The 16,572-nt window shown below is 51.9% G+C and overlaps 1 protein-coding gene across 50 annotated transcripts in view; it reads right to left on the reverse strand.

Annotated features, from left to right (window-relative positions):
• Positions 1–8,937: 8,937 nt before the first annotated feature.
• Positions 8,938–16,572, reverse strand: part of MAP4K4 (mitogen-activated protein kinase kinase kinase kinase 4) — a 198,409-nt gene continuing 190,774 nt past the window's right edge. For 49 of the 50 annotated variants that reach the window (XM_059658876.1, XM_059658888.1, XM_059658877.1 and 46 more), the window contains 4 exons: positions 14,742–14,891; positions 13,636–13,795; positions 12,790–12,929; positions 8,938–11,175 (listed from right to left, as the gene is read on the reverse strand). In XM_059658876.1, coding sequence (XP_059514859.1) covers positions 11,092–11,175; positions 12,790–12,929; positions 13,636–13,795; positions 14,742–14,891 — 534 coding nt within the window. In that variant the 3' untranslated portion in view covers positions 8,938–11,091. Of the gene's footprint in view, positions 11,176–12,789; positions 12,930–13,635; positions 13,796–14,741; positions 14,892–16,572 lie in introns of those variants that run through there. The other variant, XM_059658918.1, reaches the window with a different exon arrangement.

Consider the following 16,572-nt stretch of genomic DNA (forward strand, 5'->3'; position numbering starts at 1 on the left):
AACATTGTAACAAATATTGCCAAAACCGGTTTGGCTCAGTGGATGGAGCGTCGGCCTGCGGACTGAAAGGTCCCAGGTTCGATTCCGGTCAAGGGCATGTACCTGGGTTGAGGGCACATTTGGGGATGTGCAGGAAGCAGCTGATCGATGTTTCTCTTTCATCGATGTTTCTAACTCTCTATCTCTCTCCCTTTCTCTCTGTAAAAAATCAATAAAATATATATTTTTTTTATAAAAAAGAAACATTGTAACAAATATAGAAGCTAAACAAACCCCAGAAACCAGCTTTCAGCGAGCTGGGATCTCAGAGCTGGAGTTGATACAGAGTTTCGATTATAGAAATGAAACAAACCAGATACCTGCTTTCAGGAGCAGAAGCCTAAGAGCTGGAGCCTCAGAGCTGGAGCCTCAGAGCTAAAGCTGGCCCAGAATTTTAAAAAAAAGAAAAAAAGGAGTGGTTGGGAGCTTCCATCACCCGCCAGCCTGAAAACAGCCCTCAGTCCCTCCCCCAGACTGGCCAAGCACCCCAGTGGGGACCTCCACCCTGAAGGGTGTGTGACCAGCTGCAAACAGCCGTCATCCCCTCACCCAGGCTGGCCAGGCACCCCAGTGGGGACCCCCACCCTGATCCAGGACACCCTTCAGGGCAAACCAGCCAGCCCCCACCCATGCACCAGGCCTCTATCCTATATAGTAAAAGGGTAATATGCCTCCCAGCACCAGGATCAGCGCCCAAACCCCCTGATCGCCCTGCGGCTCTGTGTGTGACAGGGGGTGGGGCCACAACCTCCCTATGGGCCCTGCTCTGTTTGTGACAGGGGAAGGCGCCCCAGCCCCCTGATCAGCCCTGCTCTGTGCCTGATAGGGGGGAGCTCCCCAACCCCCTGATCGCCCTGTGGCTCTGTGACAGGCTTCGGTGCCCCAACTCCCTGATTGGCCCTGCTCTGTGTGTGACAGGGGGCGGTGCCCCAACTCCCCTGATCGACCCTGCTCTGTGCATGACAGGGTACAGAGCCCCAACCCCCCTGATGGTCCCTGCTCTGTGCATGACAGGGGGTAGCGCCACAACCTCCCCATCGACCCTGCCTTGAGTGTGACAGGGGGCGGTGCCCCAACCCCCCAATCAGCCCTACCCTGAGCGTGACTAAGGGTGGTATCGCAACCTCCCAATCCGCCCTGCTCTGTGCATGACAGGGCCGGCGCCCCAACTCCCCAATCGGCCCTGCTCTAAGCCTGACCAGGGGCTGCACCTAGGGACTAGGCCTGCCCTCTGCCACCCGGGAGCAGGCCTAAGCCAGCAGGTCGTTATCTCCCGAGGGGTCCCAGACTGCGAGAGGGCACAGGCCGGGCTGAGGGACACCCCCCCCCCCGCCCCCCGAGTGCACAAATTTTTGTGCACCGGGCCTCTAGTTGTTTAATAACATGCTATCTAGCCTCTAGGTGTTTCAATGTTCTGGGTGTTTTTACTGAAATTGATTTCTAATATCATTCCACTGTGATCTGAGAAGATGTTTGATATGATTTCAATCTTCTTGAACTTGTAGAGACTTGTTTTGTATCCTAACATGTGGTCTATCTTTGAGAATGACCCATGTGCACTTGAGAAGAATGTATATTCTGTAGCTTTGGGGTGAAATGTGCTATAAATATCAATGAAATCCTCCTGATCCAGTGTGTCCTTTAGAGCCACTGTTTCCTTGTTAAGTTTTTGTCTGGAAGATCTATCCAGTGAAGTCAGCAGGGTGTTAAAGTCCCCTACTATGACTGTATTATTGTCGATCTCTCCCTTAAAGTCCTCTAGAAATTTTTTAAAATATATTTAGGTGCTCCTATATTGGATACATATATGTTTACCAGGCTTATATCCTCTTGTTGGATCGATCCCTTTAGTATTACATAGTGACCTTTGTTGTCTCTTGTGATGGTCTTCATTTTGAAGTCTATTTTGTCAAATATGAGTAATGCTACTCTAGCTTTTTTTTTCTTTTTCTTCTTTTCCATCCCTTTACCTTCATCCTGTGTGTGTCCTTTGTTCTGAGGTGGGTCTCTTGTAGACAGCATATAGTTGGGTCATGTTTCTGTATCCATTCAGCTACTGTATGCCTTTTTATTGTAGCATTTAATCCATTTATATTTAAGGTTATTATTGATAGGTATTTATTGGCATTTTAATTCTGTATGGCTAGGATTCTCTATTTCTTCTTCTCATTACAGCAGTCCCTTTAGCATTTCTTGTAATGCTGGCTTGGTGGTGACAAACTCCTTTAGCCTTTTTTTTTCCCTGGGAAGCTCTTTATTTCACCATCTATTTTGAATGATGGCCTTGCTGGTTATAGTAATCTTGGTCTCAGATCCTTGCTTTCCAGTACCTTGAGACTTCATACCATTCCCTCTGGCCTGTAGAGTTTCTAATGAGAAATCAGGTGTCAGCCTTATGGGAACTCTTTTGTAGGTAACAGTTTGCTTTTCTCTTGCTGCTTTTAAAATCCTCTTTAATTTTGGCATTTTAATTATGATGTGTGGGCATGGCCTATTTGGATTCTTCTTGCTTGGGGTTCTCTGTGCCTCCTGAACTTGTGTGACTTTTTCCTTTACCAGGTTAGGGAAGTTTTCTGCAATTATTTCTTCAAACATGCTCTCTATTCCTTTCTGCCTCTTCTGGCTCACCTGCTATTTGAATGTTTTTACATTTCACATTGTTCCACAGCTCCCTTAACCTGCCCTCCTGTTTTTTGTCTTGTTTTTCTTGGTTCTCTGATTGATTTTTTTCAACTCTGTCTTCTAATTCACTGATTTGATCCTCAGCTTCCCCTAATCTGCTGTGTATTCCTTCCAATGTGTTATTTGTGCTATCTCATTCTTTGTTTTCATAGTTACTATATCTTTTCTCATGCTGTTGAGCATCTGTACCATCATTATTCTGAACTCTGTATCAGATAAATTTCTTATCTCCATTTCAATGATCTCTTCTAGAGAATTCTCTTGTTCTTTCATTTGTGGGTTGTTTCTTTGTCTCCTCGTTTTGAATGCCTGTTTGGGTTTGTGACTATGTATTAGGTAGATCTGCTATGTCTCTCAATCTCTAGTGCAGGACAGTGTCAAACACTGTGTTTGACTAGATCAGGCAAAGATTTAAAGCCTCCAGAGACCTCCTTTGTCTATGCAGTGGTTCTCAACCTTGGCTGCACATTAGAATCACCTGGGAATCTCTTTAAAATCCTGACAAGGCCCAGAAATCAGGATTTTAAAAAGATTCCCAGGTGATTCTAATGTGCAGCCAAGGTTGAGAACCACTGGTCTATAGACTCATAGAATTTTGTCTTGAATTGCCCTCAGGCAAACACCCTCAGGTGTTGCAAGAGTTTTTTTTTCAACAGGGTGGGGCAATTGCTTCTGCCTGGAGGCTAATTGTTATTCTCAGTCTCTTAATGGGCCTGAGCAACTTCTCACGGTGGGGCAAGGTGCTTTCCCCCCAGGCAAGGTTGCCTGTATAGCAAATGTCTGTGTGAGAAACATGACCTCTGCAGAGTGATGGAATGACTCAGCACAGGAAACCTGCGTGTCTTACTTCTGAGCTTTAACCCCAGAGCCCTCAACCCTGGCTTCTGCTCCCACAGCTTTCGTCCACTCTGCCCACCCTCTGCCGGAGCCCAAGGTGAGTGGCTGCACAGGGAATTTTGTGCATTGGCCCTTTAAGAGGGTGCCTGCAGTTCCAGCCCTGTCTCCCTGGCAGACAGCAGCCCTGCTGCTTTTCACAGCCAGGTGTTATGTGGGCACCTTCTCAGGTCTATAGTTCTCTGCTGGGGCCCGGCTTGTGGATAGAGCCCAGAGTTCTCAGTGGCAACCCCCCACAGCTGAGATATCCCTCCCAAACTTCAGCTGCTGTCTGTCAGAGCCTGGCCAGCCCTTTCTCACCTCTGCTCCTCCTGCCAGTCTCTACTTAGTCTCCCCTTTTGGTTCTTGGGTATCAGGGTTCTCTCCAGCATGTCTTCAGTTGATTATTCAGGTAGTTTTCCTGAATTTTGGTTGTAATTCCAGTTTGGTCTTGGGAGCATGTCCGTGCAGCATCCACTTACTCTGCTGCCATTTCTAATCTCCACATAAAACTATTGAACACTTTTTTTGAAGTAGACACTTCATGTTCACTTTCATGTAGATTTAAAAAAACTCTGCTCTGATAGCTGAACTTGATTATGTGCCGTTGGGGGAATGTCTAGGACAGTGGTTCTCAACCTATGGGTCGCGACCCCTTTGGCGGTCGAACGACCCTTTCACAGGGGTCGCTTAAGACCATCCTGCATATCAGATATTTACATTACGATTCATAACAGTAGCAACATTACAGTTATGAAGTAGCAACAAAAATAATTTTATGGTTGGGTCACAACATGAGGAACTTATTTAAAGGGCCAGAAGGTTGAGAACCACTGGTAGGAGTTTGGTCCTGAGTGGTAAGCCCAGGATGAAGCCTCTCCAGTTACACCCAGTTTCACCAAACTGATGGCTTCAACGTGAACAGCATGGCAGACAGCGCACGTTCTCCAGAGGCGCAGAGCACGCCGGGCACAGATCCACACGGGGCTGCAATTCTGCATGGGCGAAGGCCTGGCTCAGACACCTTGCTCCTCTGCACCCGTGACCATGTGGAGGGTGTCCCGAGGCCCGGACGACAGTGCCGTGAGAGCAGCAGGCAGCACTGCCGTGTCGTCTCTCGGTTTCTTCCTCACGGGCCCTTCTTTTTATCCTCACCCAAGTGTGTTGATTGACTTTAGAATGAGAGGGAGAAACATCTGTGTGAGAGAAACACCGATAGGCTTGCCTCCTGGGTACGCTCCAACTGGGGCTCGAACCCGCACACTAGGTATGTGCCGACTGGGAACTGAACCTTCCACCTTTTTGGGAAAGTGGGGTGGGGGCTGCACAGGACAACCCTCCAACCAGCTGTGCCGCTGGCCAGGGCTGGGCCCATTTTTATGGCTCACATATGGCAGGACCCATGTCCGGACATGAAGGTGGAATGGGTTTTCTTGACAACCGCGAGACATCTGACTTCTCAGCAGGCCAGGCTCTTGTTGCTCCTGCACGGGACCCGCCGTGTCCTGACTGGACCCTGTTCCTCGGCAGTGGACGGGCGTCCATCTAACCCTGACCTCCCTCAAGAGCAGCTGCTGCAAAGCCTCCGTGTGGCTTCTGGGGCCCGACGGGCCTGGGCAGTGACCCCTTCCTCGTGGCCTGGAGAGGAAGGAAACCAGGGCAGGAGACGTGCAGTGTGAAGCCCTAAACCCACACCAACACCTTTTCCCTGCTTTCCATACTGGCACCCCCTGCTCACAGCTGGAAACTGGGGTGCAGGGGCTGGGAATGTGCACTCCGCTCCTTCCTCCGACCGAGAGCCACCTCGCCTGGTCTGAGCAGCAAGCCTTGCCCTTCCTGGGGGGGTGGGGGGGATCTGCAGGTCCTGAACTAGGGCTGGGGAGTCCACCGGGAAGCCAGTCTCGCTCCCAGGGAAGGGGAAGCAAGTCCCCATCTCTGCCACTCCCCGCCCTGGCTGCCACGGAGTCAATTGCTGCCTAAAGACCTATTTGCTCAAAAACCAGTCCCGTTTAGATTCCAAAGCCATTTTGTACATGGGCTCAACAATGTTCACCAGCCTTGCACACAGGGTATCCCCCAAGTGTGTATACACCTTAACAGCTGATGACTCACTTTATTTTCACTCCTTTTCACGTTTAACTGATCTGAAATAATGGGTGAAGCCAGACTAAATTTTGAACAAAGAAAATGTGTCCTAAGGTGCCACTGGACTTTTTTTATGGGGATTCATGAAAGATAAAGTTTACGGTACTAAACCAGCAACAGTAGATGAATTGACGGCACACAAATACCCACCAAACAATTCTTGATGTTTGTGTTTCCATTGCTTCACGTTAGGAGCAGTGCCTGAACCAGAACAGTCATCAGTTTGCAAACAGGCTCCGACAAAAAAATCATTCATTTCTGCAGATTATTTTAAAATTTGAAAATGAACTGTGTCATTAAGCATTGACTCGATCATCTTTCAAGTTGTGCGCAGTGCGGGCACCTGCGTGTCCAGTCGCAGCGCCTCAGAGCCGGACCGGCCCCACTGGGCTGCCCACACCACCTCCTGCTGTGGCGACCCAGCCTTCATTCCGGAGACACTGCCCCTGCAGGCGCCCGCTGTCCCCGGGGACCATCTGGCACCTTGCCCAGCAGCCCCTCCTTCACTTGATCTCCCCCCAAATACACTGACGGGGACAAGTGCGAACAGCGTCTTCCCTCCCACAGACGGAGGCGTGTGTAACAGCCTGACCAGTGCTGTGCACGCAAACACAAGGTAGCTGCTATCTTCATCGTGTTGAAAACCCCAGACTAGGTCAATTCGTTGAACCCTTAGTTTACATAATTCTAATTCTTTTGTTACCTTTTCTTTGAACCAGTCTTTATGGGAATTCGTTTGAGGTCTTCCCAGGTGGGTCCCCACCTGTGCTGAGCTGCAGTGGGTCTAGACCAGGGGTCCTCAAACTGTTTTAAACAGGGGCCAGTTCACTGTCCCTCAGACCGTTGGAGGGCCGGACTATAGTTTAAAGAAAAAAACTTTGAACAAATTCCTATGGACACTGCACATATCTTATTTTGAAGTAAAAAAACAAAACGGGAACAAGTACAATATTTGTCTTTGCATGTGGCCCGCGGGCCGTAGTTTGAGGACCCCTGCTCTAGACCCTGGGGGCCCAGCCGAGCATAGTCCTGCAGGCAGCCCCGCTGCGCCCTCGCCTGCCTGCTCCCAAGAGCTCCCTGGCAGCCACCTGTGGCTTCAGCTCAGAGGCGCGATCTGTCCCCCGCACGTGCAGAGCTCTGCCCTGAAATCTAGGAGGCCCTGAGCACTTTCAAGGCCCCCCCACCCCCGCCAGGTGGCTCCCAGCATCTCCTCAGAGGATCCAGCACCTCAGGACCCCTCAGTACTGTGGGCGCTCAACTTGGTATATGGACCGAAAAGAAACCATGTTCCCAGAAGTGCACCGGCACCCACACTTGCTCAACCAGGCTCCCTCCCAGAGGTGAGACGCCAGGTGGCCTTCCAGGAGGCAGCGCTGAGGAAACACCCTCGATGCAGGTACCATCCACAGGTGCCCACAGGACCAGTCTTCCGAAACGTGGCCGCGGCAAGCACTGACTTGCCCAGGATAAAACAACCTGGCTCAGCAGGCCCTGCTCTCATGGGGTGAGCGCACTTCAGTGAGAGGGACCCAGGCCTCCAACGGCAGGGAGAACGCTCAGTCCCCAACTTCCTGGGCACCAGAGGCTTGCTCTCGCTGGGCACGGGAGCTTCCGGAACAGTCCCCAGTTCAAAACTGGACCCCCACCCCTGACCTGGAATGAGCCTGTGTTTAGCATCCACCTCTGGGAAAAAGGGGAACCACTGAGTTGCTAAGCTCAGATTGGAACACCTCTCAGCAGGACGCTGGCTCTGGGACTGCTCATTCTCCAAAGGTCAACTCCGTGGCTTTCATTTGAGGCTGGGACCTGGCTGCCAGCGCGTGGCTGGTCCCGAGGCTGAAGGAGGGTGGCAGGGACCGAGGCTAGGACCAAGGATGGCCACACACAGCACCGGCGAACCGTCACAAACCACACGCCAGTCACCAAGGACGCAGGGAGACTCCATTCACAGGAGATGCCAGAGGCAGGCCCCTTCTGCGAGATGAGTGGCTGCTTATATACTAGGACGGGAAGTGGGGGAGGCGGGGGTAAAGGCCAGTGGGATGACTTCTTGGGATAATAAACAACGACTCAGGGCCACTAAACTACTTTAAACGGACGAATTGTATGGTCTGCAAATTAGATCTCAATAGAGCTGTTAAAAGAATTTAGTATCATTTATCGCAAAAACAGTTGTTGAATATTGGTTTCTGAGGTTTGTAGTTATGTCCGACTTCCAGGCAAGTTTAAAGAGTGGAGGTGCTTGTCCAAACTTGACGCAGGTCCCTCCAGAGCTTCTATCGGGCACGCTCAGCATTTTATGACTTAGACCAAACCAGGAGTGAGGATTTTATAAGCTGGACCAGCACATTCAAATTTCCTGTACTGAGCAACCAGGAGGCAGACTTGGAATCAAGGGCCTTCACGAAAGGGCGCAGTGACGGGCCCCGGTCTGTGGGGACAGTGGCCTGAGGCAGCAGAGACAGCAATGTCGCCCCGCGCGCTGGGGTAGGTCCTGGGTCGCCTTTGTCCGCCACTTCCTGCAGGCAGCTCTCAGCCAACACAGGAGGGGGCACAGCAGAAACGGTGCCCCACAACCAGCATGCACCGGGGTTATCCCCAACCACCACTGGCTGCAACACACACAGCAGAAAAAGAAAACCCATACTCATGCGGCCTGGTTACAGTTTTATTTTCAGCTCAGAGAAATAACATTTCTGGGATGAAGTGCAAAGGAGCTGGTTTATTAACATTAATTGGTAACAGCGCGCCACCTCTCTAACCCCAAGGCTTGGGCAGAATGCGGAAGGCAAGGGCAGGGCCCAGACCCGTCCGGGGTCACTGCTGCTGACCCAGGGCACCGCCGGCACCGCCGCGACCTGACGCCCAGGAGCGTGTTAGACCCATCGCTATGGCTGCGCCACCTGAGGAAGGGCTGCTGTCACTGCCCTCGCTGGTGCAGACAACATGCTCTTCTACTTCCTGGCCCCACGCAGACTTGCAAAACAGACGGCTTTCCCGAAGGACCAGCCTCCCTCCTTTTTGTCTCCAAAAACATGGTGCTTGAGAGCTCACGACCAATTTTCTTCCGGATCTTGAACAAATGTTTGCGACTTTCCCAGCCCATGCTGGGGACCCTGGGCAGCCCGCTGTGCAAGGGGCGGTGCGGGAAGGAAACATTCTGAAAGAACAGAATACATCTGAAACTCATGCCACAAATAGGTGTCATTTTTACTTTATTTAATAGAAAAAATGGGGGGAACAACAGTAATTTTCATAATTCACAGAAGTTAGCACGGAAGAGAAGGCTGCGCCTGGCCCCACCGTGCAGCTGTGCGGCTGGCGAATCCGCTGTGGTCAGTCAGGCGCGTTACCGTTTAGCACACTGATAACTGGCAAAATTAGGGATTATGAATCACCAAAAGTGAACTACAACTAGGGCAGAAACCTAAATAACTCATTAAAAAAGTCAATTAAAAATAATCGATAAATATGTGATGCACGTTAGTGTAGCAAACCCCTTTTTGTAAACATTCTCTCCAACACAACACGTGCCCGAGAACGAAGGGGACACTGCCGCACACGGGACGCTGACCTCGCAGGCTGACCGCCGGCACCACCCTCCGGTCCCGCACTTCACGGGAGCATCATAATACTGCTTTCTTTTGTCATTTTGCCACCTTGGCACTTCTGTGAATAACCCTTTAAAGGAACAAAATCATCCCTTCTCTAGAAGAATGCAATTTTAACAGCTCACAATCTTTTATGGAGAAACCCAATTGGGCACCTGCTTCAAGCTGTAGCAACAGTCTGGCTGACAAGGCCCAGGCAGTGACAGTCGGCCCCGGAGGGCACACACCAACCCACCTGCAGGGACAAGTGGCCAGCTGAGTTCGGTACCTGAAGCCCAGCAAGGAATTCAATTCTGTTCAACTCAAACCCGAGAGTGCCGGTGGGTTAGCTCCGCAGCCTACGAAATGCCTGCGGTGCGGGCGGCCCCAGGCGGCCCCACGGCAGCACCACGGGGGCAGGACTACGGCTGAGCGTGGCTCTTCTCCGATGACATCCTCAGAGGAACAGTGACAGGGAGCCAGGAACAAAAGATTAACCAAGACATTATCACAAATGCCACGAACATGTTCATGAAGTAAAGTTGGTTTAAAAGACAGAGAACAACAGGATGAGAGAACAGGAGGAGCCAGGACCTGCCATTACGCCCGGAACCCAGGACTGTACGTCTCATGCACAAGCAGGATTACTACGTTCTTGAACCAGTGTCAGCACATTGCGTTTCAGAAAGGCTAACCCCCACCTGGAGGCTCCTGCAGCACCGGAGTCGGTGTGCCTGTCGCAGACGACGCCTGTCTGCCACCCGCCCGCCTGCACGGGGTGGGGGCGCTGGTCTTGGGACAGCCGCGGCGCCGCTGATACCTGTGCCCACATACAGTCAGACTTTACCCTGATAGTTCTGGTATTAAGATTAAATTAAGCATTCATGTTTTCCTCCAAAAACACAGAAACTAAACCACCTCTTAATGCATTAAAAACAATGAGGTAGGAAAAAAAAATAAACATGTGGTTGAAAACATTTTTTTCCTCTGCAAGTGCAGGCTGTGGTAAAACCTGTCGCACATCTAGGTTTAAACAGAAATTAGCCCTCGAGCGGAGGCAGTGCTGATACTGTCACACAGCGAAGTTCTGGCCACGACACGATGCACACATTTCCTTTTTCTTTTTAAGAACCATCTGCACATGATTTAGGCAAAACCTGGCACACAGAAAAATGACTGAGCTCTCGGTGAAACAAACAAAATATGCAAAGAAACAAAATGGGACCCCTTCACCCCCTACCCGCCTCCCAGACCCCCCACAAAAGTTATCTAGTAACTGTCTTTCACATTTTATAAATATTAACTTCTTAAACCTGCCCTTCTTCGTCCACATATTGTCACATTACAAAAAGAAAGGTCAATTAAATACACTGTTAATGTTACTCTAGCAAATCTGCTCTCGCTTCTGCAGCTGCTCACTGAGACCCCACTGGCCACCCGGCCCGCCTGGCGCCGCCGCCCGCAGACCCGCAGTCACTCCAAGGGATTCTGGCCGGAGGAAAGGTGTTTGCTTGCCGGTCTGATGCTCGACCCCAAACACTATAGCACCTGATGGTAGAGTCTGAACAGCACCAGCTGCATTGCAGCCTGATTTATTTTTTAAAGAAAAAAAATTTAAAAAAGATTGGGGACAAACTGGTAGGGAGAGCAGGAAGGAGGAGGAGAGCCGGGGGTCTGCGCACGTCCTGCTGCTGGGCACGCGGCGCTCCGGCTGAGCTTCCAAGCCCTCGGGTCTGAAGGCGGCGGCGGTCGGGCCACGGCTCTACCAGCTCAGGAGGGAGGTCCTGCCCAGCGTCATGAAGTACACCTGGCTGCTGCCGCCCGACCGCACAGAAGCAAAGAACACCTGTGGGAGAGAGGGGTGGTCAGCAGCAGACCCCGTGGGGCTCCAGGCCGCAGGGCACCGCCCGCCGCCCGCCCACGTGAGGGGCGGACCCCAGGGCTCCTGCTACAGGAAGCCGGAAGGACGCCAATGCTTCATTTACCAGGAGTGGCCATCTGCAGCCAATGTGTATTAAACTAGGAAGGGGGTCAGGCAAACAACTCCTTGTACGCAGACATACTGTGAGAACGTTGAAGGAAAAAAGGGTGTTCCTGAAACTGGGCTCTTTCGTCCACCTCCACTGCGCACGCGTCTAAGCACACCTGTGCTTGGAAAGCGCCATGACGTCACCCATTTCTGAGTTGCCAGGAAACAGCACAGGGTGCGGCTCCCACGGAGAACACTAGCCCGGGTGGGATTCATGGGTCGTGGGCGTCTCAAGGCCCCAGGGAGAGCTCCCTGTGTGGCTGGAGTCCCTCAGTGAGGAGGAGAAGCACATGCTAACCTGGCTGAGAGCCGTGGGCCCGGACACGGAAGGAAACCTAGGAACGCAGGCAGTCCATCTCCTTTCGGAGACCTGCCTGTTGTCACGGAAGATAACGGCCTTGTTGCCGAAACACCCTGGTCCCGGAAGCGCCTGCCTTTCTTGACCCCCAGCTGCCTGGCCTGTAACCACTATACCCTGCCCACTGCCCATGCCTGTAACACCTGCTTTCCCATGTGACCTCTGTCCTTCCACCCGATATAAGTGGCTGCTATGGGAAGGAGTAGAGCAGATTTTCCTGGATGCCCCGGTGCTGGCATTATTGGAATAAACGCTCACATTTGATTGAAAAAAGAGAAAGCTCAATGGACAATGTGGGAGGACTCCTCAGCAACCTGTTTTTCTCTTTTAAAAAATTAAGCTAAAATGTACTAGTTATTTCATGACTCTATAGTTACTTACTTTTGTACCTTTTATAAACTTTGAGGATATGCCATCATGAGTGATAAAACTGTTTAACGGAAGTTCAAAGAAGCTCAAACTTACAGCCACATTAAACACACGCGGGAAATACAAGCACAAAGCTGCAGATCCCGGGAGGGCCTGAGGCAGTGTGGGTTCTCCAGGTAAACATTTGGGAGATGGCCTTTCAGGTTGCAGGCAAAGGGGGGAAGGGGGGTGCGAGGGCCGCTGAGGGCCGACAGCTTCTGTCCCATCCAAACTCCCCCTTCCCTGAGGAGCCAGCCACAGGCTGTCGCTGGGACGCCCTTCGCCCATCAGTGTGAAGACGCACTCCTCAGGCTGAGGACTGGCTGCCGCGGGTGCCGGGTGCTTTCCGGAGGGAACAGCAGAGAAGGCTGGGCCTGGGGAGATCCGCCCGCCTTGCTGTCCTTCCCAAGGCAGGCCGGTGGGCCCACGCCCTGGCCATGTCTGCCCGTTCCAAAGCTGGTCAGGGGAGAAAGCAGGATGTGGCCCGCCGTGGAAAGGAAGGCTCGGTGCCCTGGGGCTCGTGGGGGAGAGGCTTGTAAACGTGGCTGCACATCCACTCCGGAAAAGCTGCTGCATGCAGTGGGAATCTATCAGAACCCTAGGGAAAGCTGCGAACCCCACAAGACAACAGCCACTGCGGCAGGACACAGCGAGAACGCGGGTACCTTGTCGTTGCGCTCACACAGGAATTTCAGTCTCTGGGCCCTTTTGTGCATGAACACGCCGTCCAGGTGGCCCGTCTCCACAGACCGGATCTCTATGGCCTTCTCGCCCCAGCCCATCGTCTGATTGGATCGGATATAAGCTTTGGGGCGGCAGACACATATTGTTCAAGATAAGAAACAGCCTTTAAAAGGTGCTGCTTATGTAATAAATGCACACGCACACGCACGCACACGCACACACACGCGCGCACACACACACACACACACACACACGCCCTAAATGACTAGCATTTAAGAGCTTTGCTTTCAGGACCTCTGCCTTTGCCAGCTTCCGGCCTATCCTGAGAGCCTGTCACTTGAATCAGTGGTTGAATCTATTTGTTCCCATGTCTTGAGGCTTGAGGACCACTGAGGTGTTGGCCTAAGGCTGCATTTCCATGCACCCGCCCGAGGGAGGCAGGACGAAGGCCTCCACTGCAGCAAAGCCCAGCAGCCTGAGGCTGAAAGCCAGGAGAACGCCAGCCCCTGCCCCTGCCTGGGCGTGAACGTTCCAGAACAGAGGCTGTGCTCCTGGCGCGACTGGGCCACGGGCGACAAGTCCCACTTCCCCTGAATGGCCTAGGATTAAATGAAGGACTGTCAACAACAAGAGTTTAAAATGTGTTAAATAATTATTTAGATTTTGTTCTATAATAGTCCCCTGGTCTACAGTCTAACTCCCCACTGTGCACACCAACCACTCTGCTGACAAACACATGCAATTTCCAAGAAAAGCTCTCCTCCCATGGCCGGTCACTGCCTCCCCGAGCACCACCCCCCAGCGCCACGCCCCCCAGCGCCACGCACCGACGGAGGTGGGCATCTCGCCCCACTGCAGCACCACGTCCTTGGTGATGCGGCCGTACGTGTTGACGTAGACGCCCTCGTCCTCGTAGCACACCAGCAGCTCCATGCCGTCCGTGTTGGGCAGGATGATGATGGCGTGGGGCTTGATGCTGCACTGGATCTGCGGGGACACGGGCAGAGGCTCTGGCCGCGGCCGTCCCGGCGGAAGGGCTGGAGGCTGTCTCCGAGGAGCACGGGCGCACCCTCCCGGCGGCAAACCCGCCCCTGGGTCACACGTGGGACCCTGCCACCTCCAGCCCAGTCCACCTTTCTCAGGCCCTGTGCGCCAGGGCCGGGGTCCTCAAACAACAGCGGCCAGTTCGCCGTCCCTCAGACCGCTGGAGGGCCCGACCATAGTTTAAAAAAACTGAACAAATCCCTATGCACACTGCACATATCTTATTTTGAAATAAAAAAAAACACACAAAAAAACGGGAACAAATACAATATTTGTATTTGCATGTGGCCGTAGTTTGAGGACCCCTGCCCTAGAGTTCCGGGACACATGAGGACTGTGGGCGCCATTTAAGAAAGGATCCCCACAGCACTTCCCCCCAGGGGTCTTCTGACCACCAGCGACTGCCCGCCCCCGCCCGCTGCTCGTCCCAGCCGGGCTGAGGGTCCCCGCAGGGCCGAGGGTCCCCGCAGGGCTGAGGGTCCCCGCAGGGCCGAGGGTCCCCGCAGGGCCGAGGGTCACAGCAGGGCCGAGGGTCCCCGCAGGGCCGAGGGTCCCCGCAGGGCTGAGGGTCCCCGCAGGGCCGAGGGTCCCCGCAGGGCCGAGGGTCCCCGCAGGGCCGAGGGTCCCCGCAGGGCCGAGGGTCACAGCAGGGCCGAGGGTCCCCGCAGGGCCGAGGGTCGCAGCAGGGCCGAGGGTCCCCGCAGGGCCGGGGGTCCCAGCAGGGCTGCAGAGCCGGGCAGGGCCCGCGTGCCCCGAGCGCCCGCTGTGGCCCGCACGCCACCTAAATACTCACCCCCCGCCAGGGAAGGAGTCCCTGCCGCGAGCGCCCTAAGCAGAGTAGAGTCAGGGTGGAGCCAAGCAGCCACCCCCAGAGGGGGCTCTTCCTTACGTGTGTCGGCAGGTAAATGTCATAGACGGATCCCGAATCCACGTCCACGGCATGGAAGCCGGCGCACGACCCGTAGATCACCTTCAGCCTCTGGCCCTCCTCCACCGTGAGGTCCACCAGCAGCGGCCGGTGCGCCAGGTCCGCGAACGACTGCAGCACAAACAGGCGGGGGGAGCCGTGAGGCCCGGCGGGCCGCCAGCACGCCCTGCGGTGCCGGGCCGCCTGCCAGGCCACAGCCACACACGCTTCCACAAAGCCTGTCATTCAGCACGCAAACCTAGAAAACACATCTTCCGGAAGCCACGCCCCAACTTCTCCCTCCCCAGGCCCAGAGTTCTCACTCCCTGTCCCTGTCCGTCCGCAGGCTCTGCAGCCCCTCCTGCTCCAGCGGGGCAGGGCAGAGAGCCCTGCGGGCACCGCGGCTTTGCCAGGACTGCGACTTTCCCCTCTAACCAACACATGGGCCCGGAGGCCTAGCTCTGCAATGAGAGCAGCACCTACAGCTCCCAAGACAGGTTTAAATAAGATACTCAAAGCAACTAGTACAGTGCCTGTAACACAGAGAATGTATTAAGAACCGATCTCAGATCATTGTAATTTCATAACCAATTACTTTCATTCAATAATATGTATATTTATTTATTTATTTATTTATTAAATATATTTTTATAAATTTCAGAGAGGGAGGGAGAGAGACAGAGAGAGAGAAAGAAAGAGAGAGAAATATCAATGATGAAAGAGAATCATTGATCTGCTGCCTCCCGCATGCCCCCTACTGGGGAGTGAGCCCACAACCTGGGCATGTGCCCTTAACAGGAATCAAACCTGGGACCTTTCAGTCTGCAGGCCGACGCTCTATCCACTGAGCCAAACCAGTTAGGGCTGTAGATTTATTTTTTAAGCAATATGATAACCCCATTTAGCCAGCTCTCCTGGGAATCAAGCAATAAGTAATCTAAATATGTCAATTTCCCTAGTAATTAAAGGTGATTTACCCTGAATAAAATCTATCAAAACTATTTTTTTTAAATAAATAGAGTCATTTTGGATGAAAAATTCTTAAATTCTCACCCTACACTAAACAGCCACAGAGGCTATGCTTAAGGTTTTGTGTCTAATATTAGAAATAATATTATTAACACATTGTGTACCAGTAGTTTTATTGCTAGCTTCACCCAGTGGCCAGATAAGTTTCTATTGAAGGAGTACAAAAAACGTTTTACATAAATGTTAAAGGCACGCTTTAAAATTAAATACCCATTGCATTTTGAAGTTATTTATTATAAGTCCTTACAAGGTAATATCTTTTTAAAGTATACTTCATAAAACACTGTATAATGTGAAGCGAGAATTCTCGTGATCCGTCCGCAATGTGTTAAGTTAGGTATTTACAATATCTAATGTCACAGACAGTACTATTATTTTAATTAAAAATTTCATAAACTTATATCTAGTGCAAACTCTAAAGTTATTTTTAAAATATCAAAAATACCCATATAAAATAAAAATACTTTTCTACAATTTTTTCATTAAACAAAAATGGTATATTACACATTTAAGCTACTTTTCTATTTAGGGTGTAATACTATACTATTCATTCCTGGTGTCATTAAGAATTTCTGTAACTTAATTTTATTTTTTAAATTCTTGTTAATACTCACACAAGCATATTTTTCCCATTGATTTTTTTAGAGAGAGTGGAAGGGAGGGGAGAGAGACACACAGAGAGAAATACATGGATTGGCTGCCTCCCACACACACCACCATTGGGGCTGGGGATCAAGCCTACAACTGAGGTATGTGCCCTTGACCAGAAATGAACCTGGGACCC

The sequence above is a fragment of the Myotis daubentonii genome, chromosome 12 (assembly GCF_963259705.1).
Source record: "Myotis daubentonii chromosome 12, mMyoDau2.1, whole genome shotgun sequence".
In the NCBI taxonomy this organism is placed as follows: Eukaryota; Metazoa; Chordata; class Mammalia; order Chiroptera; family Vespertilionidae; genus Myotis; species Myotis daubentonii.